Below are 27,257 nucleotides of genomic sequence, written 5' to 3'. Positions count from 1 at the left end.
TTCAATGACTGATAGATTTGAATGTAGAAAGATATATAGACACAATTTTATACATTTTGTCCACAGGGGGGGCAAAATCCAGACAACTGAAAGTCATTTAACTGCAATACTGGTCTTGTCCCAGTGTACAAGTGGGAAACCACCAGGGCTTCCAGGCCAGTGGTTCTCAACCTTGGGGTCCAGGACACTGAGAGGGGGTCTCCAGTTGCCCTTAAAAAACTAACAGTATTTTTTTAAATTACACTGTTGCCACTTCACACCAATTTTAACACATTTTTACCACTGAACACCTATTTTTGTCAGTTTTAAACCTTTCCACCAGTTTTTTCTGCCTGTTTGTGCCACTTACAAACCGAGTCTTTTAACTCTTTTAACTTACCATTTTTGCCATTATTAACTCACTGTAGCAATTTCTTAAACCATTTTAATTTCTTTTTTAACAAAGGGGATTAACATTTTTAAGAAGGCTATTTAGTACACAAATGACTAAAACAGATATTTGTTTCTTTGACAAGAAAGGTTATTTTTTAAGGTTAAATATGAAATATGAATATCACAGCTTAACTTTGCAATGGACCATGGTTTTGCTGACCTCCATGGGTCCCCAGTTTAGCTGGGCTCCAAATAGCTCTTTCATTTACCCCCCTTTATGGATGGCCTTGTCTGCACATGACTAATCCAAATTGTGCATGGTTGTGTTCAACCACCTTCAGGTACAGTGGGGGTCCCCGGTCTCTGGCACTTTTATTTTGGGGGTTGCAGGCTGAAAGGTTTGAGAACCACTGCTCTAGGAGGCCTTAGGTGTTTAAAAAATATTATCTGAAATGCCATCAGCTAAAATTTCATTTTATCATTTCTGAATTGACAGGAAAAAAAGAAAGAAAAAATGTTCTAATAGCAGTCTGTGAACATTTTTGTTCGGAATATGCCAGACAGTTGTGACAGGAACCTAAAAATATACAAAATCTTCTTTCTGATGGTTATTTTGTCTCTTGCAGCTCATATAACAACCTAAAAACTTTATTTTCCATTACATTACCAGAGAAAAATGAGTTTAAAGTTTTTACATTTGAAAAAAAGCATTTCCAGTAGTCTACAAGCTGCTTCTCTTGATGATTTATATCCTCTTACCTATGACTGTACAGCTTCATGCACAAAAGCAACAAAAACAGGAAGAAAATTCAAATTAGGCTGCTGCTGACATTTTGCTGGAACATTTAGAGAATGCATTTAACATTTTAGAAGTAGATATGAATTAACCCCAAAGCATACTCTATACCTACACACAGAAAGACAAGATAATTGCTTCTGTTAGCTTGAATTGATAAGACTGGTACAGTTAATGATAAACCTCTACCTGTGAGAGCTTTTAATGATGTTTGGAGGTTTAAAGGGAGGTTAGAGACAGAAGGTGAATAGCATAATGTGTCATTAGCTGTGTTTTATCCACAGGATGTCAGTGAAAGCAGAGGATGCACTGATTGATTGATAAGTGATGCGTTGGCTGATGAAAAGGTTGAAGGATCCCACCGGACCTCCCAGTTCATCCATCTCATCATTGTATGAGCATCTTCTTGAGGGCGTTATTGACAAGATCATTAATTAACATAGCGCAGAACAATAAATCATACAAAAACAGCTCCCTGTCAAGTCATCAGAAAAAAATTAAAATGTGAAGAAATCAAACAGCCTTCAGTGCTGCTAAGGTTCAGAGGATTTGTGAGGAAAAATCTTAATCACTCAGATCAAAATTTATTGGCTCAAATGAAAGATCACAGGCGCCTGGCTGATCGGTGTAATTCGTGTTGCCTTATTAACATCAGATTATGTGGAAAGTTTTATTGTTGGAAGTCTTGTGGTCTCTGAGTGTCTGTTGTAGTGGAGAAAAAGCAGACAGTGAGGGAGGAAGTGATGAGAGAGGAAGAATCAGTCAGAACTAATATTCAATAGATAAAGACAACATAAAAGAAGTACAGAATATATAAAAACTGAGATTTATTGATTGTAACTGTTGATGCAGTTAAACATGATATATGCAGATTTTGTGTGAAATTATCCCTTTTATAAAGTCCTGATAGAATCCTTTAATACCTTTTTAAAATGTATGAGACATCCCAGTGCATATAGACAAGCTTAACACTTACAGTATAGTACATACAGTGCCTTATTTTATAAATCAATCATAGGTAATATAATTTGGCTTTTAGACCAAAAAATGCTCTTTAATGTTAATGTGGAACAGGTTTTTAAAAATAAGTGACTGCATAAAAATTCTCCCCCTTCAAGTCAGTATTTAGTAGGTGCTCCTTTGGCTGCAATCACAGCATTGAATCTGGTCTCAATCCGGCTTGCCCATCTGGACACTGCAATTTTACTCCATTCTTCTTTGCAAAACTCCCCAATCTCTGTCAGGTTACACAGAAATCATCCCTTTAAAGTTCTGTGCTAGCCAGAATTTTCCTATATTTTGCCACATTTGTTATACCCTCTACCTTCACAAGCCTTTCAGGGCCAGCTGCCTGGAAGCATCCCCACAACATGATGCTGCTACCACCATGCTTCACTGTTGGAATGGTGTGTTTCTAATGATGTGCAACGTTGTCTACTAAACGTAGCGTGTTTTCTGATGGTCAAAAGGCACCATTCTGGTCTCATCAGACCAAAGAATTTTCTTCCACTTGACCATGGAGTCTCTCACATGCCTGTTAGCAAGTCATAACTCATTACTCAAGTCATAAGTGTTGTGGCGGCCTCTCTCACTAGTCTCCTTCTTGCACGATCAATCAGTCTGTGAGGACGGCCTTATCCAGGCAGATTTACACATGTGCCATATTCCTTCCATTTCTTGATGATGGACTTGAACTCAGAGTGATCTTCAGTGCCTTGGAAATGTTTTTGTATCCATCCCCTGACTCTTACTTTTAAATAATCTTTTCTCTGAGTTGCTTGGAGTGTTCTTTTGTCTTTATGGTGTAATGGTAGCAAGGAATACTGATAAACCACAGACTGGACTTTCCAAACAAAAGGTGTCTTTATACTACAATCACTGCACGCAGGTGAACCCCATTTCACTGACTGTGAGACGACTAGCACCAATTGGCTGGACTTCTGCTGAATTAGGTAAATCACTTTGAAGGGGCTGAAGACTTATGCAATCACTAAGTTTTTAATTTTGTAGAAATCTGTTTTTACTTTGACATCAAAGAGGATTTTTTGTTATTTATTTTCGTCAAAAATTAGCCAAATTACATCAGCCATGACTGATTTATTAAATCAATATAAGAGGTAAAACATCCAAGGGACCGAACACTTATTATAGGCACTGTATTCTATGCCTTCACAGTATAGTACAAAGCAATTTTACCCCATCCAGATATTCCTTCATAACAAATTTTCAAGCCAAAATTCAACTACAAATCTATTAAGCATGCAAAGTCTGTCTTACATTGATAAATGGAAAATCCATACTTAATATTTCACAGAGGGAGAGCATGTTTTTTATGTTTTCCAACACATAGTTTCAGAGAAAAGCCTTGTATTACACAGCATTGTTTTCTATTTCACCTATCAAATGAAAACATAACAGTTTTAAACCCCACACGCATCAAACTCCTGAAAAAATCAGATTTTTTCTGATTGAGCTGTGGGTTTGAATGTAATCAGATGAATTTTTCACCCATACTTGACCCAACAGAAACAACGGTCATGAAAAAAACATGGCAAGGCTCTGACAAGCTGCAACACCTCCTTTACCATAGAGGGCATGCTGTCCAAGAAACAGTCACAGTTATTTATTTACTTGAAGTTTAAATGTCAAAATCTCACACTCATGTCAGTCTGAGGTAAGGAGTTGATAGACGTCATTAACCCCTTTCACATGTACTTTTCCTGATAAAGTTTCCTAGCATACTGTCCACACAATGGTGGGTTGAGCTGATGTGTGAGTGCAGCAGGAAATATTAAAAAATACACCTCCATATATTGTATAGCACCTGACCAAAACATACAGCATAAAAATGCTTCATTCAGTTCATCAGTATTTCCTTCCTCCTTCTTTTATACTGTGATTCTGTCCAATTGCCACAGGCATAAAAACAAAGAGCAAGACCCAGGTGCAGAAAATGAAAATAAGTTTTAATAAACCAAAGAAGCTGAACAGTTAAAATAAAAGCTTCCTTAACTAAGTCCAGGGAATCCAAATTCAGAGTAAAACAAAAGGTCCACTGAAGGCCTTGTCCGCACGTGGGCGTGCATTATTGAAAACTGAGGTTTTCCTCCTCCAGCTCAAAAATAATACCATCCACACAGGCTACAATCTTAAGAATATAGCTTTGCCACATGAAAAGCAAAAAAAAAAGCCCTGTTGCATGCTGGAAAGAGCAGGCCATGTCAAAGGTAGTCCGCCCTTCGCTGTGTGGGTGAAGAAATTACTCAGAGATAGCAAAGACATCTCTGGTTTGCAAACATTTTCTTACCATTCCTCTGCACTGACCATTACATTTCCAGTTTTCCCATCCACCCAACCAGGTATCCTCTATATCCACCACCGTTAGGGTTTGTGTTTTCAGAAAGTTGACTAAAACAGCATAGCAGTGTGTAGCATGACAGCAACACAGACACCACCAGGTGCTCAGAAAAAGGTTCATTCTGTCTTAAGAGAGAGCTTGGTCTACATAGTCAAAAACTCGAAGTAATCAACGAAAGAATAAGACTGTGGGTTCAAGCAATGGATACGAGATTCCTCAGGAGGGTGTCTGGGCTCAGCCTTAGAGATAGGGTGAGAAGCTCGAACATCAGGAGGGAGCCCGCAGTAGAGCCGCAAACATACTCCTTCACCTCGAAAGCAGCTAGCTGAGATAGTTCAGGCATCCGATTAGGATGCCTCCTGGTTGCCTCCCTGTGGAGGTCCTCCAGGCACGTCCAAGTGAAAGGAGACCCCAGAGTAGACCTAGGACTCTCTAGAGTGACTGTATGTTTCATCCAGCCTGGGAACACCTCGGAATCCCCCAGGAATAGCTGGAAAGTGTTGCTAAGGAGAGAGATGTCTTGGGTGGTCTTGCCTAGCCTGCTGCCACTATGATCTGGCCCCGGATAAGTGGATGGATGTATGGATGGATGGTTTACATCTTGAAACCTACAACCTTTAAGTAGTAATATCAAAGGCCAGATAATTCCCATTCTAAACACAAATTAAACAAATTAAACACAAATTGTTATTGTGTTTAGCAGACTAGTTTTAAGTCAACAGTGCAACACCAAACCTTAACGATGTGAAGTTTGTTTACAGAATGTGGCTAAAGCTAGTAGAGCTAGTACCGCCAGCCTTTGATGCTCTTTGGAGGTGAATGTCCACATTCCTGTTCTGACTATCACCACTCAATACTATTACTAAAGGACATTGTCTTTTCTCACTCTGTCTGTCGATAACAGACACTAACCTGATGTGAACATTTTAATGGCATGATAAAGGGACTTAACACTTGAATTCACTAATGGGTGAATTAAACAAGCCGCAGAACTTGTTGCTTTGCAGCAGTTACACTCAGCAGTGCTACTTCAGTAGGCTAAAACATCCTCCATCTTTCTGATGAGATTAACACATGCTATTTCTAAGTCATATACAGTAACCACTTTGATAAAATCATGACAACAAACATGTTCTGCATCACATTGCTTCTCTTTGTGTCCTGCTGTGCATCTCTCAAACAGTCCTGCTGTTTTGTTCTCACACACATGCACACATACATGTGTGTGACCAGCTGAATTGCAGGATCCAGGCCAGATGAGAGCCCATCAACCAACCAGCTGACCAACCACATGGAAGATATCAGCCCTAACTAAAATGTAGCCATCATAGCTTTACAATAGACCAAGCTAACCACGATAAACCCACTCCCAAACTCTCTTCTTTTTTTCCAGCTTAATGTGTTTCCTTCAACACTAGCACAAATGTGGCTACGTCCCATTGCCATGTGAATGAAAGTGATCCTGTTGCACACCAGTTACATAAAACAGAGAAACAGAAATTGGCACACACTGGATGTTAAAAGCCTAAATCTTGACCTTCCGTCTGCACTCGAACGCTGCAAACAGGGCTTCTAAAAATCTTCATCTTGGACAGAGTTTGTCACAATGTGCATTCTCAGTGACTTTAAAACACTGTTTGCATGTTTACAAAAGGTACAAAAGCACAGAAAAACCTCCACTTTCAAAACATCCGCCTCTCTGTGGACTAGGCATAAAAAAGAGATGGTTAAAATCTGAGTGCAAAACTACAATAAAGTATATTTCCATTTGGTGATTTTTGGCTCCTTTTTATAAAAGGCATCCAATTTTAGGCTAAGACAATAGATTTGTAGTGTTTAAAGCTGTCAAATGTAAAAACAGAGCAAAGTGTGTATACATAGGTCAAAGAAAGTTAGCTAATTCTACAGTATTTGTTTGCCAGTAACACAATGAAAAGTGGAATCCATTTGACTATTCCAATAACTCATTTTATTTTCTACAAGACATGACTGGTTCCTTGGCAGACACTAATTAATGTATTGCAGTTCATAACTCTCAGTGTTGAGAATACTTCAAGTGTGTAATCTCCTAATTAAAAGGGAAAAGTAAACAAGGCGGTGACCTGCATAGCAAATTCTCACTACTAATGTCACCATATTGTTTACATGTGTCCCCGTCTGCAGACAAAAGCAAACCCAAGTCAATTGTAGTGAATTTCACACTCTGAGGAATAAAAGGAAAACAAAATGTCTGCCCAGTTGGAGTATTAGCCTTTGTCAGTTTGCCTTTTACTATTAGACTCAGTTGTGTCTCATTTGTATGCTCCCTCTGGATCAACACTTTTTCCTCTACTGCATATTTTCCCTCTGCAGAATCGCTAAAATGAACAAATCCAGCTGTACAAAAAGGAGAGAAAAAACCTTATTGACTTTCAGATGCAAAATCGAATGTGATCCACAAGGCCAGTCTCGGAGAGATTCTGTGATATCTGGTCCCTGCAGATTGCTGTGTCATGCCTATTGAGTTCTGAATTACAAACACTGTATTAATGGCATGATGAGCCGAATAAGCAGGCGCCAGTAAGATATTAAAATGTGCAGCACTACATTTGAACAGGTTAAAAAATCTCATACACCGGATGAATAATGCAAATCATGAGGGATCATTTGCTATCTTTTTCTCAAAGGTTGCAATGTAGGTGGTATAAAATATCATCCTAAATAAGAAATTAACAGCAGGCTGGAGATTTTATTCGACTTTGTTTTGATGAAAGGTGGCAGAAGGAGGGGTGAAAGGGAAGCTACCCGTCCACATGGAACCATGCCTGCATGAAAAATGCCAAACCTTATTTAAAGTTCTGTTTACAAGTGAGGCCGACCTTCTAATCCGAAGTGTGCGTTAGCGTAGGTGTGAGCATGTTTAAATCATTCCCTGTTCGCTCTGTGTCATTTTCATAAATCTGCTTTTTGCAAGGAGTGATTAAACTGAAGGTCCACTTTATGGGGCCTTTACATCCAGGCAGCTACAGAGGTGCTGCTGGAGCTAAAACACACCTTATACGACCGTGATTCACTGCTGGAGCCGGGGGTTATAGGAGCAAGAGGACAACTATTGTGCTGAAGGTAATGGACATGATGACATGTGTAGGACAGGGGAGAGAGTGATGAAAGGCTCTGCCAGTAGAGGGTGCTATCTCTGCTTCTATTGTCTTCCTCTGACACCTGTTGTGTAGATGCTCTAATGCAGGGGTATCAAACTCAAGGCCCAGGGACCAAATCCGGTCTCTGGTGCAGTTATACTCGGCCCACAGGATCAGATCATATTTTAATTATATCTGGCCCACTGGTATAAGGTCTGCAGATTTCCTCCCTTACAAAAATGAAAAACTTAACTTGATGATTTAAAATATCTTTTTAAAGTCCAAAAAACTTGAAATAGTAAAAGAGAAAAAAATGATTAGAATGTGGGATTTTTTTTTTCAATTTTACATCTCACAATTAGGACTTAAAACCCATTATTTTGTATTTCCAATTAATGTTTTCACCTTTTCAATTCATAATTTGACATTTTATCTCATACTTTGACCTTTTAGACTCATGACTTTGAATTTTATCTCACTTTTAGACCTTACAAACTCATGATTTAGAACTTCATTATATATTTTGACCTTTAAAACTAATGATTTTGAATTTTATGTCATTTTTAGGTCTTTAAAACTCATGATTAGGGTTACCTCCTATTTTCACCAGTACAACAATCAATATGTTGAATTTTATCTATTATTTTGACCTATTATACTCATGATTTGAATTTTATTTCATAGGTTGCCATTGTACACTTAACATTTGGAATTTTATCTCAGATTTTGATATTTAAACCTCTTAATTTTAATTCTATCTATTTTTTCCTACCTTTAAAACTCATAATTTCAAATTTGATTTAATAGTTAGACCTTTAAAACTCATGGTTTTGAATTTTATCTCATATTTTTGCCTTTTATAAACATTATTTTGGCTTTTGGCTCAAGTTTTACCTTTGGAATGACTGAATGGATTTTTAAATTTCGGTTATATACATGCTGATTAAAAAAATAAAAAAGCAAGTATCAAACAAGATAATTTTTACATAAAATGTGTCAGTCAGCAACCAAAAGAGGAATAGGCTGAAGCCAGTGGCTTATTTTTGCCTTTCCTGTACCATCCTAGGATTAACACAGTAAATCAGTAATACAACATCAGTACTAAAATACATGATAGTTTATATTAGAAATCAACAATTGAACAGTAAGCTTGACTTTTTTTCTTTTTATCTCAGATTTTGATCCTTTAAAGTTATCATTTAGACTCATTTAGAGTTGTTTTTTTTTTTTTTGTTTTTTTTTCCTTCATAATTCATTTCTGGTGAGAATGAGGTTGACAGTTTATGGTTAAATGTTGATCCTGTAAGGCTTTCAGTTTAGACCTAAATTCAGAATCCGGCCCCTGCTGTGACTGAGTTTGACACCCCTGCTGTAATGCATGAGTGTTTGAGCACTGAGCTGAAGAATAATATAAAAAAATGAAACTTTTATTCTGTCATCTGCAACAACCTGTTGATGCAATCTGTTGATGACACAAGCAATCTGGTAGCGTGGTGTCTGGGTAAAAGCATGTGTTGCTTCAATTTGTGCACATTTTTAGGTGTGTGTGTGTGTGTGTGTGTGTACTTACTTTCCACTGTCAGAATGATGGGCTGACTGGTTTTGTTCTCCCCGTTCTTGTCATTGACCGCCTGGGCGTAGTAGCGTCCCGCATCAGGAGCCACAGTGGACAGGATGACCAGCGTGTTGTCCAGCGTGATGGCACTGAGTGAACATCCATGCATGCATTAGAGGAGCACACTTTTAAAGACATTGCATCACCTCACATTCATTCCCATGACAAGTGAGTAGCCTAAGCCCTAGCTTAATAAAGACACAAAAAGCTTGAGGTGGTGTTGAATGTAGTTAAATTAAAATGGGATCACCAATTTGGCTCCCAATTAAACAGACGTCCCCAGTCAACTGGTGTGCATTGAAGAATTTGCCCCTGAACACATCAAACTGCATGCATACACGCATTAAAAAAGCACACAGACACACACTCGTATCATTAAATCAGTGAGAAGTAGGTTCTCACAGTCAATAAATCCTGAGGGTAAACTGACTCACACACGTGTGTGCATATATTATCTCTAAAAAAAGTGCACAAAAACAAATTTTATGAGCCCTTCCATCTACAAGGTATTGCAGAGTCTTGAAGGAATAGCTCAGAAATTCTCTCTTAATTTTATTCTAACTGTTTCTGCATAACTTGGTTATTAGTACAAATTTTACTGTAATTATAATCACTGTGAAACCCAGGGGGTTGAGATCAGTTAGGCTGGTCTTGTGAGATACTGGAGGTTCATAGAAGAAGCTCCGCAGTTCTGTGTTTTTTTTGGCTGAAAAAGAATCCTAATAAATCCTGACAAATTAATTGGTCCCTCAACAGCTTTGTGGAATTGATGAACTTAGATGTCTGCACATTTGAAGTTTATTTGTAAGATGTAACCACAGTTGAAGTCTGGACATAAATAATTGCTAAAGACACATGTTAAAAGGAGTACAAAAGTCCCTTATTTAATGATATACAGAATTACAGTGCTGTGAAGAAGTATTTGCCCCTTCCCTGTGCCTTACTTTTGCATAGCTGTCGCAATTTAATATTTAAGATCATCAAAGAAAGTTTAATATTAGACAAAAATAAACTAAGGAAATGCAATAAGTTTTTAAATGATGATTTCATTTATTAAAGAAAAAAGCCACCCAAACCTACCGAGTAATTGCCCCCTAAATCTGATAATTGGTTGTTTCACCCTAGGTGGCAACAACCGGAGCAAGTTTTTGCACTAACTGGCAACATCACTGTGGAGGAATTTTGGCCCGCTCTTCTTTGCAGAATTGTTTTTATTTCAGTCACATTGGAGATTTTTTCAAGTAACAGCCTGTCTAAGGTCATGCCACTGCAATTGGCTTTAAGTCCAGACTTTTACAAGGTCACTAAAAACCTTCATGTTTTAAAGCCCGTCAAGGGTAGACTTGCTGGTGACTTTCCAATCATTGTCTTTCCTGCTACAAACCCACGTGCTTTAGCTTGAAGTGATGAACTGATGGTTGGACATTCTCTTTCAAGATTTTCTAGTACAGAGAAGAATTCATGGTTCCATCAATCACTGCAAGTCATCCAGGTCTGGAAGCAGCAAAGTGGCCATGGACCATCTAACTACTTCGACCATGTTTGACTTTTGATCTTTTTTGAAATGCTTTGTTAGTTTAACTCCAGATGTAACTGGACACCACTTTCCAAAAAGCTCAACCTTTGTCTCATGAGTCCACAGAATATTTTCCCAAAAGTCTTGGGGATCATCAAAAAGTTTTTTGCAAATATGAGGCAAGCTTTGTGTTCTTTTTGGTCACTGGTGGTTTTGGCCTTTGAAATCTCCCACGGATGCCTTTTTTGCCCAGTCTCTTTCTTATTGTTAAATCTTCAACACTGTTCTTAACTAAGTCAAATAAGGCCTGCAGGTCTTTAGATGTTGTTCTCGGTTCTTTTGCGACCTCCTGGATGAGTCACTGATGCGCTCTCGAGGCTCATTTATGCTCTGAAAAAGATCCATGCACTTTGAACTTAACAACAGTTGCCCTCATACTGATGTGCATCTGCTATGATCCGACTTCTGCTCATTCAGTAGCAATGGGGATCAAAACCTGGGTCCTTAAGGAAAATCAAAAACGTTATAGCTTATCGATACTGCTCTCGAGTCTCACAGGCTCTGTGACGTAACTTTATTTTAAGATACAACTGGTGTAAAAAAACAGCAGTTCCTATTAGTTAAAAATATGAATCCAGTGTAGAAAGTTATTCTGTAATCAGCAGAATTGAAGTTAATTAGCTAATTTATCCAGCCAAAAGACAGAAAATATGATGTGTTCAGGTAACTTCAGTGAATTAGAAGACTGTGCTCTATGTGTTATGATGTGTTCAAATGTCACATAAAGGGAAAATTTTAACCTTGCAAAGCAGATGGATACGCCTGTTTCCAGGTTTCTCACTGGCGAATACATCTTGCAAAGCTCCCGTCTAAACAGTTTAGGCCGGGTTAGAAAGTGACAGGACAATTAGTGTAGTGGGGCAGTATTTTCGGGCGCGGCATCATGACGTAAGCAAGCTGCAACAAGAGGCCGATGCAATTACAGCCAAAGGAAAAGATGGCCCGTAAAGATTTGACAGACACAATGTTCATCCACTCACCCTCCAAGGTTTTTTTTTAAGGCTCTGCCCTTTTCCAAATGCCATCTGTGAGTGGTTTACCAGATGGATATGTGAAAAAGGTTAGGAAAATTAAGGTTTTGATGAGAAACTTCAATAAATACAGTTGTGAATATGAAGAATGTGATACAAAATAGAGGTTTGCCCTCATTTTGTCTGTCCACCAAACTGTAAAAAAGTATTGATAGCGGTATCGATAAGGACTCGGATCAATAAGGGTATCAATATCAACGAAAATTAACGATCCCCATCCCTACTGCTCAGTTGTGCACTTGTAGCTGTCTTTGTGCCCAGGTGAGCCAACATCATTGATATGTTTATATATTTTTAAAAGAACTCACTCAATATTTTTTGCTATTTCCTCAGAAAATTGGATTAAGTTTGGCCTTTTTTTTCCCAATGTTTCTTCTTTGTTACGTTTTGCTCCTCTGGGTAAAACTGCAAGCCATATTGCTGAACTCTGCCCTGTTATTGGTGGTGGTATTGCTACATTTGATCCATATCCATAAGCTTTTAGAGAACGGATGAAAAACAGATGAAATGAATGCAGAGTGCACACAGAAAGCTCTGTCTGTATCCACATGCAAGCACAAATGAACCTTTCGAGTAATTTTGGTAGGCTGGTAAATCCTGGGAAGGATCACCAATGTTCAAAGTTTTCTCCATTTGTGGATAATGACTCTCACCATGGTTTGCTGGAGTCCCAAAGAAATGGCGTTGTAACCCTTTCCAGAGTGACAGATGTCAGTGACTTAGTTTCTCATCTGTCCTTAAATTTCTTTACACGGCAACATGATGAGAGATCTTTTAGTCTACTTGACCTTGTCAGACAGTTTCTATTAAATTGATTTCTTGATTCAGCAGGTCTGTCAGTAATCAGGTGTGATTGCTGCCAGAGAGCAATCTTTCTTCACATTTGGCCAGGCAGGTTTGGATGGCTTTTTTCACATTATAAATAAAGTCTTTCTAATTAAGTTAAGTGTGACTAATATGCAAAATAATAAAAAATCAGGAACAGGAAAATACTTTCCCAAAGCACTATAGCACATACTTCTTTAAATTTTGGCACTTTTAAGCTCTCTACAGGGTATTATTTTAGTAGCATCCCTTATGATGTGGATAATGGTCAGCACATTTCAAAAAAGTAAAAGGGCGAACACTTGCATAAACTTAGTCAAGCATTTAGCCTAAAAAATACCAAGCTACTCCACTGAAATCAACATTTTAGGATGTTCTGGTTTCAGGAGCTTTGATACTGAAGAGCTGGTAAAGCTGATGGTCTGAAGCATCTCTGAAGGACCCGTTAAACGAGAGCTGACACTAAGCACGCAGCTAGATTAGACTCTCTATATCTGCCAGCATCTGAGCGATCGGTTCAGGATAAACAGACACTCTCCTGGACAATCATGAGCCACTCAACAGACACTTACACAAACACAAAAACAACCATGTACACACAAGGCCAGGAATATCAATGTGGCCTGACACAAAGCGAGCAAACAAGCAGTAAATGCAGAGTGTCCTGTCAGTGCCTCTCATTGTCACAGAGCAAAGCTTCAGCGCTTCACTTCTGATAAGAGTCAGCTGCGTAGTAACCAGCTCTGGAACAGGTCCAAACATTCATGGAGGTTGAGGTTGTTTTTTTCTGCATTTCAATTCCCCTCACTGCTTGTACTCGCGTTTTTGGAGCCCCCAAGGCAGACGATGCACGCACCAATCCGACCTTCAAGCCGGAGCATGCAGCTCAGAGTGAAAATCTTCATGTCAGCTACGACATGGTAGAGCTCGCTGATGAATAATCGATGAGGAGGTGGTTTCGGAGGAGTTGTGTTCTGCCTTCCTCTATTTGTCTGGATGGCAAAATTAATCTCAGGTGATTCCATTCACAGAATGTCTTCAGGAGAAATGCATATCTGAACAGATATGAATGCTACACAGAGACAAAAAGAAGTTACCATGCTTTAACAATGGGAGCATACAGATGCACAGTCACTAGCAGTACTTCCACAATGCACATGCAGCCTCACACAGATTCTTACCACATGCACACCCTTTCACACGAATCCACCCAGGGGTGAGCGCTGTCAGTCAAACATATCATCAATTGAGGCCTTTTGTCCAATTTTGTCTAATTGGTTCCCCTGCTGCCTGCTCTATCGCTACCCTTCAATCATCCTGCCTCGCAGAGTCAATAGGGCCGATATAATAACGCGCTTTATCACTCAGAGGTGATTCGATGATGAACACAGGGCCTGCGCTAAAACTCCTCCATCAACCAGCTCGCTAAACTTTGCTTTCGGTGTGAGGGGGTTAACAGAAAAACTGCGAGCAGAAGTGAGAAACATTTCACCAGCAACTCGTACACGTAGACAATCTCGCACCACACAATCCAAGCTGAAAGGAAAGTAGACTCACATACGGCTGCTGGAGGGAATCTTACGTCCATCTCTGAACCACGTGATCTGAGGCCTGGGGAAGCTGTGTATGCGCGGTGCGTGGAGGAGAGCACCCTCACCCTGGGAGACAGTTTGAGACCTTTCACCCTCCACGAAACCACCCATATCTTGCAGACATGGAGAAAAGTTTGTAAGAAAAGGGAGGCAAGGGAAGTTAAAAATTCAAACTTGCAGAGAGTAGTGTTGCCAAAATGTTGTGAATGCATGCCAGCAACAAAGAAGATGAAAAGAGAGAATTGTCATTAGCACCAAGTCTTGTACCTTTTCAAAACCTAAGCTCCTTTACTCAGAGTGACTCATCCACATGACAAGCCTTCAACAAAAACACTGTCCTCCCCTTATTCTGTCAGAGCTGCGGATGTATGGAAAGAAGCCCACACTTACAGGCAACCTGCACTTCAGTGCTGCACTGCATTATAGCACCCACTCGATTCCTCACAATGCAGCGGTAGTGGCCAGCGTGTGCTCGGTCCAGCGTGGGGATCAAGTACCTAACAGGGCACAGAGAAAAAACCAAAGTGCCGTTAGTCATCATCAGTATGACAGACAGCGATATTTGTCATCTTGGCGCTTTTTGTCCCCACTCTCAAGGTGCTAAATTAATCGAGATGTTTCACTGGGAACCTTATACACAGTTTAAATGGCATTCTACTTAGAGCAGCCTTGAAGTGAGATTTGCTGCTGATGTACTTCAGGCCAGTAAATAGTAAACTAAAGAAAGGAAAATGCATTTTTCAAGCTAGCCTTGGAGTGAACGGCAGAGACAGCACAGCCTCTGACTGGCAGAACTCACAAAGCCTCATTGTTATCTTGTATCTCCAGTCAGGTGAATCAAATCATACAAGTCCCTCTCACATGTGCAGCCATAAATGTCTGTCTATCCCTCCATGTGCATTCACGTTAAATGGGCTGTGTGAAATGCAAGTGAGATAACCCCACAGCAGAGTCGCCTCTAATTGGTTTGCTACAGCCACCAAGGAGTGTGGAGTCCGCGCCTTGCCTGCCATGTTTCCCCCCCTGCACTGCAACCCGGATAAGGGTGGTAGTGGTGGTGGTAGTGGGTGGGTGGGGTGAGAGGGGGTCTGATTAAATGGATTCCAGTTCTCCTCTTTGATCAGGGCTGGTGAAGAATAACAAGCAGAGGGCTGGCCTGCAAAGCAGACCAAGAGACTAAGCCACGTGAGAGCTAAGCCAAATGCTGAGTAAAAAAAAAAAAAAAAAAGAAAAAAAAAAAGGAAGAAGATGAGGGGTGAGAACAAGCAAGAGGATTTTAGAGAGGGAGAGATGGATGGGGAAGGAATGAGTGTGTGGTTAAGGGGGGTTGTAGCTCGTGATAGCAATCAGACAATGCCACCAGAGAGTGTCTGTCCGTGTCGAGGGGACGAGTCGGACTGTGAGTAGAGAGGCCGGGAGAAAAAAAAGAAAACCTAGAGGAAGATAGAGACTGACTTTTCCTGAGAACTGCAACTGCAACCTGTTAACTCCACATACAGTACAATGGGCATACTGATGCATACTCAGAAAGTGAAGCCTTGTTAGCACAGGCTGAGGCTTTCTCCTGCCACACTCTGTGCTGTTAGTGAAACCAAGGCCGCCCATAAGGGGGGGAAAGGGGAGCCCATGGAGGTCAGGAAAATCATGGTTCATTGAAAAGTTAAGTTGTGATAACCATATTTAATGTTTTTACCTTAATAACAGCCACTGTTACCAAAGCAAAAATAATTTATCACCTTATCTATGCTGTAATACAAAGCTTCATCAAAATGTGAACACCTTTTCTAAAATTAAACATAAAAATGGGTTAAAAGAAGCAAAAAATTGTTTAAAAAAGAAAAAAAGTAAAAAAAAAAAAAAAGGCTTAAAAATTACAAAAAAAAGGCACAGTCAGAAAAAAGTGAAAAGGGATTACAAGTGGCAAAGATGAGCAGAAGAAAGAGTGAAATGTGTTTGAAGTCTGCAAAAAAAGGCATAGAAAGTGGTGAAAAGGGGTTAATATTGGCAAAAATGGGTTCACAGAGGAAAAATGGGCAGAAGAAAGTGGTGAAAGTGGTTCAAACAGGCCAAAATATGGGTGAAATAGGATTAAAAAGGGGCAAAAATCTGTAAAAGTAGGCAAAAAAGAGGCAAAAATGGCTAAAAAATGTAAAAAAAAAAAAAAAAAAAAAAAAAAGACAGAAAAGGTGATGAAAATGGGTTGAAGAGTGACCAAAAACTTTAAAAGACAAAAATGTGTAACAGAGGAATAAATTGGTCAAAAGTGAAAAAAATGGCTGAATTGAAGAAAAGGGGTTAGAATTTTTCTGCAAAAGTGGGCAGAAAAAGTAGTGAAAAGGGTTCAAAATGTGACAAAATGCCTCAAATGTGACAAAATGGTTGAAATAGGAATAAAAAGGAGCAAAAATGCTTTTAAAGACAAAAATGTTTAACAGAAGAATAGATTGGTCAAAAGTGGCTAAAATGGAAAAAAAAGGAAAAAGGGGTTAAGAAGTTGCAAAAATGGGTAAAGAGGGGAAAATTGGGTAAAAAAATATTGTGCAAATTTATGAAAAGTGTAAAAAGTGGCAAAAATGGGCAGAAATGTGGTAGAAATGGTTAAAAATGTGACAAAATGGGTGAAATAGGATTAAAAAGGGGCAAAAAAATGGTTTGGAATGGCAAAAATGGATTTCACTTGGAAAAACTGGTTTAGCAGTCGGCGTTAGCAGACAATGGAAAAGGTAGAGAGTGACTAAAATGGATTAACAGAAGCAAATGGGTCAAAAATGGCAAAAACAGCAGAAATAGTATAAAAATGTTTTAAAATGATAAGAATTGTTAACAGAGGAAAACATTGATCAAAAGTATCAAAAATGGCCAAAAAAGTGTTAAAGGTGTCAAGAAATGGCAAAAATGGGAAATAAGGAGAACAATGGGAAAGGGTTCAAAATGTGACAAAATTGCTTTAAGAGGACAAAATGGTGGAAATAGGATTAAGAATGGGCAACAATTTGTTAATTGAGGCAAAATGGGTTAAAAATAGCAAAAATAAGTTAACAGAGGAATATTCTGGTCAAAAGTGGCAAAAATGTCCGAAAAAGTCATTAAAATGGGTAAAAATGGCAAAAAATAGTTGGTGAAAAGGGTCGAGAAAGTGCCAAAATTGCTTATCAGCAACAAGATAGGGGCATAGGATTAAAAGGCACTAAAATCTTTTTAGAGTGGAAAAAGAATTAACAGCCAAAACATAGGAGTGGAAAAAATGGGTTAACAGAGGCAAAACTGGTTCAAAACTGGGAAAAATAGCAGAAAGTCGTTTAAATGGGTTAAAAACTTTGTTAACAGAGGAATAATCTGGTCAAAAGGGGCAAAAAATGTCAAACAGTGGTGAAAAAGGTTGAACAAGTCACAAAAATGGTTAAAAAGGGGCAAATTTGACAAAAAGTGCACAAAATTAATGGAGAGTGGCAAAACTGGGCAGAAAAATGGTTAATAGAAGTTAAAAACTGCCTTGATAAATAACTTAAACATCAGACCCATTAACAGCCTGACACACTCTTCAGCTCCAAAATGAAGTAAATGTTAGCCAGGATAGTTAGCACCGATGCTCCTGATCCAACACACATGCAGTGACATTGTTAGTAAATCACATCTGAGGAGGTCCAGTTCTCTGGGTCTGTCAGGGACCCAGCCACATCTGTGGGTGGTCCTGAGTAAAACTGTTGTGTTTTCAGGCTGGAGTAAGAGCGTAGAAGAACTCTCCGGTCAGTGAAACAGCGTCTGACTGCTGACATCGCAGAGTAGGGCCGACAAGCATGCTAGACAATCTGATAAACAATATGCATGGGGAGATTTTGTTGCAGGCGATGATACTTTGAGCAAACAGCAGAGAGTAGAATAGTTATCATCTCCCACCATCTCTGAATGTTGAATACAGTGAGAGATACAAATCTGACAATCCCCTGAACGCAGGTTGTTATGTCTCAAGGGAGACATGTAGCCAAATCGGTCTTGAATAAATCCATAGAAATGAGTCACGAATATGAATAAAAATGAGCAATCGAGCTATTAGTTACAATTAAATGCTGCTAAAATGTCCTTGTGTAGTAAGCTAATTATAGTTGATGAATAATAATAATAATAAAAAAAGAGATAATAGAATCAGGTCTAGCAGCAAGGCTGCATTCCTCACCTGTACTCCAGGGAGAACCGTGTGAGCTCTGTACCGTTGTAGATCCATTTGAATTCCAGAGGCCAGCTGCCCTCCGCCATGCAGGTAAGGACCAGGCGGTTTCCCTCCAAATGAACCTGTGTCTGAGGCGGCTCCATCTTGAAATAAGGCGGGACATCATCTATCCAGAAGAGGGAGAGAAGAGAGGCAAAAAAGAGGTGAGAGTGATATAAAAAGACAAGAAAAGACAGACAGAAAAAGAGCAGCAAGGAGTTGGTGAAAAAGGCGATGATTCAGTCACCCCTTCGAGCAGACACACAACACAATCCCAGCAATTCACAGGAAATGAAGGCTCAGAACAAGCTATTTCCATTTTTCTTGTGCACTGATTGGGAACTTGAAGGTCAACACAGAAGCCTGCCAAAAAAGCACATGGAATAAGTTGTTACTGCAAAAGCAGCTTACTCTTTTATTTCATTTGAAATGCGCTGGCAAAGAGGTAGAGGAGCAATTTGTGCAGCAGAGGGAGTGTAAATGAACACGTCCATACCTCTAGATCACTAAAAGAGGATGGGTAAAGAGAGGGAGCGAGAGAGACGGGGAGGGGAGAGGTAGATTGAAAGAGGTGGGAAGTGAAAATAGACAGAAAGCAGATGGAGAAAAATACAGCAGAGATTGTTCACAAACATAAAAAAAGCACGAGCAAGTAGGAGGAAGAAAGAGTGTAAAACTGGGAAGCCATGGGGGAAGGGGCTGGTTTAGAAAACACAAAGTTTCCCAGCCTTAAACCCCCTTCTCTGACAGGATGAGTTATGCTCTGTGCCTCCCTTCATTTATCTTTATAGTTCCCTAATGCAGCCAGATTATACAAGCCCCATCCGCAACACTGCACACAGGCAGTGCAGCCACAAAAAGCCTTTAAGGTGATACACAAGGTCCGGGGCTCAGCTCTGAGACAAAGTGCTTTCATTTGAGCTGATGAAAAAGGCATGATCAGACCTATTGATCTGTCTGCCTCACCAGCCACGGGCGACACTGAGCCGATTGTGCCAGTGTTTGTGGCGGGCTAATTAAAGTCTGTATTAATAGTTGCAGTAAGCCGCCAAGGCCTGGAGCACGCCTGGTTCTAGGTCTTCCACACTCACTCCACTGACTCACTCTCATGGCTGATTACTGGAGGCCCCTTCTTGCCGTCTCCTCCCTACATCCGTACACAAGTTCACACTAGAGATTTATGGAGCTAAAGCAGAGGATGGTGTGGTGGAAGCAGGTGCATGTGAGGGCAGCCTGACCGTGCAGGGAAGAGGAGACAGAAAATTGAACCTGATTGAAACTGTAAATAAAAGAATGACTCTGCACCCCTGTGTTTCACACAAGCAGCCATGCACTCGGTGTGTACATAGACATGCACGCGGAGAACAGGACACCACAAACACCAGCACACTTCCGAAAGCTGCAGCTTACTCCCCGATCTATAACCCACAAGCACAGCACTCATAAACACAGGCAAACAAACAGCCAATTCAATGCTCTCAGTTTCCAAACCAGTCCTTGCATTTTTCACTGTTTGGTTACAACAACACTCCTCTACCTGGATAATCTGTTCTTTCAACAGCCATCGCACAAACCCCTCAAAAACAATCACCAGCAAACCTCACAGGCTCTTGAAACTGATCCCTGTTTGAGCCCAAATGGAGGAGCCATCCCCATTTCCCCTAAGCACAGGCTGCTGGAGTGGTGGCTTTATGGTAATTCCATCCACCAGTAAATGCATTTGTGCTTGAAACTCACACAGATATGCACACTGTAAACACATACACAATCCCAGAACTGTCACTTATGCCTGAACAAATGCACACAGGCAACACCCAACCACTTCCAGCTGGTTTAGGGTCTCGGTGGCATCGTGCACTTAGCAGGGAAGCTCCATCAACAAGTCACCATTAGAGACCTGCACATGCCAAACTCAGACTTGCACATTGATCGTCTGCAGCAAGAAATATACATAATACCAAGTTACCAATGTGGAATTACATAACTGGAAACTGAGTGCATTGAAATCACTGTGGTTACCAGTCTGAGAGCAATTTTATGTGTTCACACAGGTTTCTGCCTTGAATTACCCATTTGAGCAGTGGCTATCTACAGAATTTGTGTGCAATTTCACTTGTAGATAAAAGTGTATATTTTCAGGAACAGATGCAGCAAAGGAGAGGGAAGAGTATGTTTAAGTATTAACTAGATTGTTCCATGGATAGCTTTCTAAAGCCTTCTCCCCCTGTAATTCTTCTAAACCTACCATTTCATATGCATGCACCTCAAAGCGGGAGTAACCTTACAAAGCTGATGGATTGGCCAGATTCCATGTCTGTCCATGCAGATCCATCTTGCAAAGTTTCAAGCTTAAACACTTATGCCAGGTAAGAGAATACATGGACCAATCAGCATAATTTGAGGAAAATGACACGGTAGTTATGGTCGGTGTTTAGTTGTACTGCATATTGCCACCAGGTGATAAGCTCCAATAGCTTTAGAAGCAGTTTTTATCATGCTGGATCGCATTTCAAGATTTAAAGTTGAGCGGAGAAGTGCACTGAAAGCTTTCCTTGTTGGAAGATATGTTTTTGCTCTTCTCCTGACTTGCTTTGGAAGGCTTTTATTCACCAACAGGCTCCACGAATACTAAGAAACAATAACGTCTGTTCTTGGAGGCTGTGCATGGTCACTATGTCAAATGTTTTGTTGCTCTGACGGGCCAGTAAAGAATCTGACACACAGAACAGTCATCTAATCATCCTATGAGATTTTTTTTCAAAGGTTCTGCCCTTCTCAAACATGGATATCTCATTCAAGAGCAAGAGATGTACATGATCCCGTTGACCCTGACCTTTGACCTTCAACATTAGACCAGCTCATCCTCCAAGATGAACATTTGGGCAAAATTTGAAGAAAATCGATCAAAGCGTTCCTGATCCATCGCACTGATTGCATCTGTCTCTGACCTATCATCTGGATGTTGACTGATGGCCAGAGACACTCCTTTCTTCCAACTTCTCTTTGGTGCATTTTTGCGTATCTTTGGTAAGACCGTCACCTGTTTGATACGGGAACGGCAGACGCACTGTTACTAGCACCTGGCTTGTTTCCAAGGCCTGATCCAGCTCACTGCAAACTAGGTGCCCAGAACCCCGACTGGTCCAAATGCTTAAGACCGCATGCAACGTGAAGGGTCAGCTGGAAAGACACCTGGAAAGATGGATACCTGGCACAGGCCTGGACCATGGCAGTCAGGAGACCAGAGCAGTACAGGACCAAGGCTGATGTGGTGAAGTGCTGAACCATAAGCTCCCATACCTGACCTGACCAGGTTATTATTAGCTTGTTACAGCTTGTTGTTACCTCAGCCTATCTTTTTCAGTTGCTCTTATACTGATACTGAGGCAAAAACACAACACAAACACATGGCATTGCTCCTCCTGTGCAATGTATTTTGCACTTGTATTTGTATTTTGACAGACCTGAAAGATGGACAGCAGACCAAATATGGATTTTGAAAGACCAGCTGCTCATCACTATTTTTTTTGACCTGAGAAAAAAGGTTTTAATTCCATCAGAGGTTTTATTATCAAAGATTTATCCGTAGTTTGCCAACATCTCCTCTTTTTTATGGAAAAAACATCTTTGAAGAACAATTCTGCTCTTATTTCTTTATTATAACTAAGATATTGCCATTATTGTAATGAATAAAACTAATATTTTTTCATACAATACTTATAAAGACAGCTTAAGGCAACCAAGTGCTTTTCAACACTCTGCTAAACTATGCATGTGACATAGTTTCTTGCCACTGCAAGAGACATAATAATTGCACAAGAGGATCAATCATTTATTAATAATTTTAATTGATTTTGTTGTTGTTGAGGCCCAAGTCCTTTGTAATACACAGTTTTTGGTTGCAGTAAATTTCAAGTATTCTTTAGGATGAAAGCACTCGACTGTATGTAACAAATACAAAAGAGGGACTTTTTTGCAGTGGCATGCCATGCATTTTACATCAAGGCCTTCAGTGCTACCCTGCAGCAATTAAACCATTCTGTGATAACCTCATCATGACATCACAGCTATGAGTTATTTTTTCTATATGATAACCTGATAATCATATATGAGGCTCGACACATCCAACCAGCATTTACTCATGCAACTGTCAAGTGGTTACAAATGCAATTACACCAGAATAACACAATTCAACAGACCTCAGCATATCACAGCCAAACTGCTGTGCTAAGGCACACATGAAGCTGTGCTCTCAGTGGAACAGCCAGACTTCTCATTCACATTTTAAGCACCAGCCATGAAATAAACAGAGATATGGTAGAAAGTAAAAACACATTAAATGCATTACACTTACCGAAGCTGCTTGTTAATTTAAGACAAAGTCCATTTAACTTTTTTTTATTTATACAGACCCTAATGATCTCATTATGGGGCTGCATTTCTCTGTGCACCTGTCCATTAACTTATAGATCCACTCTTTTTCCCCAAAAGTTTTTAAAAGCACCAATGTTTCTCTGAGTGTCTTGTCTTGCACTGATGTTGCCTCTATGAGGCAATTCATGCTTGCAAACCCAGCATGACTGCAAGTCCCTGTCTGTATATACATGCATCACAGTGGTAGAATATGCATCATTCCTTCTAATCTGTAAGTGTACCTTTTGTAGTTGCTGAATTAAAAGTATTGCACAAGAATATTTCCTAGGCTGGGTCAGGGCTGATAGCTGACAGGTTAGCCGACAATGTCCTGAAAAGTCCTTTTTAATAAAGGCTTTGCTGATAAATCCACCACAAATCTGTCTTGTCCTTCTGCAGCCACTGTATGCTCAGAAAAAAAAAATGTAATGCTGCGGTATAATGTCCACATCATCATAAGCATACCGTTTCATTTCTTGAGCATGCCAAGCAAACCACATTCTACTTTCTAATATGAAAATGTGTTAATATCTATCTTTAAAAAACAGCCGTAGGTTTCATTATCAAACTCTCACCCTCATTTGCCCTGAGCGTAGGTGGCCAAACTGTAACTTCATCGTTTGATGTAAAAATCCAAACACCAAGAAAGATGAAATGCTGCATACCACTGCTTTCACACTGATTTGAAATATTTGCCTTGTTAGTGTGACTTTTAGTTTGAATACATTTTACCGTGCTGCAAGACGCTCAGAGTAAACCGAGACACTGAGGTGTCTTCTCCACACAGATTTATCTTCGCCCTCTTGTCTCTGAGCCCATCTTCATCACCTGCATGTATTTAACTATGAGCTACATGTGTGAATGAAGCCTGGACAGCTCTCATTCTCATGATCTGTCATGCTTCGTTCACAAGCGCCTCAGTTTTGGTGTCAGAAGTTTATTTTCTTTAACATCTTTTTTGTTGCCATCATTTCATAAATCTGCATTATTTTTGGTGCCTGCCAATGTTGGGTTTTTGGCACACATGTAGTTTTGGTCTGGATTATACACACTGTTTTATAAATGAGAGCCCAGGTGTGGGAAAAATTCCACCCATCATGTCAAACTCAAAATCTGGAAGGTCAGAAACTATCAAAATCAAGACTACTGTCATTGACTTCAACTCCAGAGTGGATTCACTCAGAGTCCTGCAGGCCCTGGGGAGATTATTATGACCCATGATTGGACAGAGGCCGTAAACAAAACTAGCTGTACTTGAAGCAGTGCATATAAAGTCGGAGAAAGAAAAAGATAACCAATCATGGTCAATATAATTATCTAATCTAATTCAAAAGAGGTCCAGCAATTGGTGCTAGTAGGGCTGTACAATTAATTGAATTTTGATCGTGATTCCAATTTTGGCTTCTCATGATCATAAAAACATTCTAATTGAAGAAAAACGATTAATGTGTGCTTCAAAGAGTATTTTTGGGTTGTTTTTTTGGCTGTGTTAGTGTTTTTGCATGTTGCAAATATTGCAAGTTTTACAGGAGTGCATGTAGATTGGATATTTATTTTCATTTATCGTTTTTTATTGCTATTATTTAATATATTGTTATTATTTTACTTGTATCTTATTTATTTCTGATTGTTCTTTTAAGTTGTTGTTCAATAAATACTCAAATTTTGAAATCAATGAATAATAGTGTTTATTAATCATGATTTCAATATCAATCAAAATAATCGGGATTATTATTTTTGCCATAATCGTCCAGCCCTAGGTGCTAGTAGTCACAGTTATTGAAATGGGGATCACCTGAGTGCAGTGAATGTGTCTCAAGTGATTAAAGTATAAAGACACCTGTGTCTAGGAGGTCCAGTCACTGGTTAATCAGTATCCATGGCTACCATTACACCATGAAGAAAAAAGAACAATGCAAGCAACTCAGAGAAAAGGTTATTTAAAAGTATAAGTCAGGGGATGGATACAAAAGAAACTGAAGGCACTGAACATCCACCAGAGTTCAGTTAATCTATCATCGAGAAATGGAAGGAATATGGCACATGTAAATCTGCCCGGATAAGGCCGTTCTCACAAACTTAGTGACTGCTCAAGAAGGAGACTAGTGAGAGAGACCAAGACACCTATGACTACTCTGAAGGAGCTGAGATGGGAGACTCTGCATACAACAACTGTTGCCACTGTTGAAGAAAACTCATACTACATCTGTACGGGAGTTTGCCAAAAGGCATGTGGGAGACTCTAAGGTCAAGTCGAACAAAGTTATTTGGTCTGAGGAGACCAAATTGGTGCTTTTGGGCCATCAGACAAGACGCCAACCACTGTACATGACCATAAACACATCTGAGCATAATGTTGGCAGCATCATCCTGTGGGGATGCGTCTTAGCAGCAGGCCCTGGAAGGCTTGTAAAGGTATAGGGAAAAATGAATGCAGAAGAACATGTGAAAATCCTGGACAATCTTATTCATTCTGCAAGAAAACTACTGGTTGGGAGAAGATTTATTTTCCAGCAAGACAATGACCTGAAGCATACAGCAAAAGCTGCACAGAAAATGACAATAGGGTGAATGTTTGGGAGTGGCCAAGTCAAAGCCCAGACCTCAACCCAACAGAGAATTTTTTGTTGGACTTGAAAAGGGATAGTCAACCCTGATCCTTGTGCAGGAGGTAAATATTTATGGAATCACTTATTTTAAATTACTTTTTCTTATTTAATTTACATTACTATGTAGATATCTGTTCTCACTTTGACTTGAGAGATTTTGGGTTTTTTGGGGTCAAAAAAAAAAAATCACATTGACCTTGACCAATTCATGAAATCAATAAAAGGGTCAATTATCCAAGAGGGTGAATACTTTTTATAGGCACTGTAGTACTGATGAGAAATGTGTAAAATTATAAGATATGAGTTTATGAATCTGACAGTGTCAAGTTGTGCAGTGAAGGCCTTTCAGGCTCCTCTGGTCCACTACTGCCTTTTTGAAACTCAGTGAGAACTAAAATTGCCTTTTGCTTCTGTCCCTGCTGCTGACAGAAGGATCAGATAGGACCAATTCCAGTGCACATTGGGCTCAGGGATCTGATGAGTTTCCAACGAAGAACCACTCATCTGACCCTCGTTGTCCTCGTCCTCTTCATCACTGTGCTCCTAATCTTCACAGTGATTCACCGGGACTGAACACCACTCTGTGTGTCCATGGAAGACCCTGTATGTGATTCAGATGTGCTTTCTTTGTCCAATACTGTAAGTGCTGTAAATGTATGCAGAGTCTCCGTGTGTCACTCGGGGAACATTGATGTCTATTTCTGCCTACACATGGAGAACAAAGCTCTGTTGATACATACAGTATGTACAGTAGAGACGGCTCATTGTTGATGAGTATGCTTTTGTCACTAATGTGTCAGGTCGATGTGTTTGCCTCCACTCTGATGTGATCCGTAATTTGTCTCAGTTGTCATCTTGTATTAGAGCACAGAACAGAAGCCGGCAAACGTGCCTGAAGACAAACACAGGAGAAAGGGGACTATAGGCTCGACTTAATGACTTGAGGACATGTGTTACTTCTGATTGGCTGCGCTGAGAGAAGGAGAAGCTATCATCCCTTCTGGAAGAGATTGGATGGCAGGAGTAAGAAACAGAAAAGCGCAGGCTTTGAGGCACTGCTGCTTCCTCCTTTACTGCGATGAACAAAGAAACCCTGGTGGGTTTTGGGTGCATGGCAGTGCATGATGCAGGCTTCAAATCCAGATGGAGAGCCAGAGGGCCGTTCTCCTGTACAAGGGAATTCCTGCAACACTTTGAGCAGAGATAAAAAGGCATCCGAACTGGGTCGCCTGATCTAGGGAAGACCAAAAACCAGCATGGGAGGACCAGGAGGGTTTTAATGTGGCTGCTGTGCAAAGCAGCGGCCCCCAACAGTCAAGCTGGACCACCACGGCCTATTCACCGCAGACATAAAACACCTTACTCTAACCTGACAGCTGAGGTTGAATGGTGGCATGTCTCCAGCCGGGTCCCATGCTGTATACACAGAATTTTAATAGCTGAAAGACAAAGACCACAGGCAGTGGGGCAGCTTTATAAACCAGGGGCCTATTGTGCTCCCCTTTGCGCCACCCTGGCATGCAATCACACAGATGGTGTTCACATTCCACTTTTGTCATGTCTCCTTTCTCCAGCTTATTTGGGGGCCTCACCTCCTTACCCCTGCTCCTCTTCAGCAGCAGGGAGCTCTTCCTGCCTGCTGTTTAATCCTCAGGCGCCTGTCTTTGAGCCAATGTAACCACATCCTAGGTAGCACTCTGCAACAACTGTATCACTGAAATGTGGCGATAAAGTGGAGCCCCTG

General features: G+C 40.2%; 1 protein-coding gene across 1 annotated transcript in view; it reads right to left on the bottom strand.

The window, feature by feature from the left end:
• Nucleotides 1–18,610, bottom strand: part of sdk2a (sidekick cell adhesion molecule 2a) — a 91,597-nt gene extending 72,987 nt beyond the window's left edge. The window contains exons 1-4 of the mRNA XM_041777965.1: nucleotides 18,459–18,610; nucleotides 14,675–14,781; nucleotides 14,250–14,397; nucleotides 9,216–9,349 (exon numbers count right to left, since the gene is read on the bottom strand). Of these exons, the coding sequence (XP_041633899.1) occupies nucleotides 9,216–9,349; nucleotides 14,250–14,397; nucleotides 14,675–14,781; nucleotides 18,459–18,595 (526 nt within the window). The 5' untranslated portion in view covers nucleotides 18,596–18,610. The remainder of the gene's footprint in view (nucleotides 1–9,215; nucleotides 9,350–14,249; nucleotides 14,398–14,674; nucleotides 14,782–18,458) is intronic.
• Nucleotides 18,611–27,257: the final 8,647 nt, after the last annotated feature.

Source organism: Cheilinus undulatus, linkage group 21 (assembly GCF_018320785.1).
Source record: "Cheilinus undulatus linkage group 21, ASM1832078v1, whole genome shotgun sequence".
Classification (NCBI taxonomy): Eukaryota; Metazoa; Chordata; class Actinopteri; order Labriformes; family Labridae; genus Cheilinus; species Cheilinus undulatus.
The sequence above is the reverse complement of the archived record's forward strand: the minus strand, read 5'-3'. Positions and strand labels throughout refer to the sequence as shown.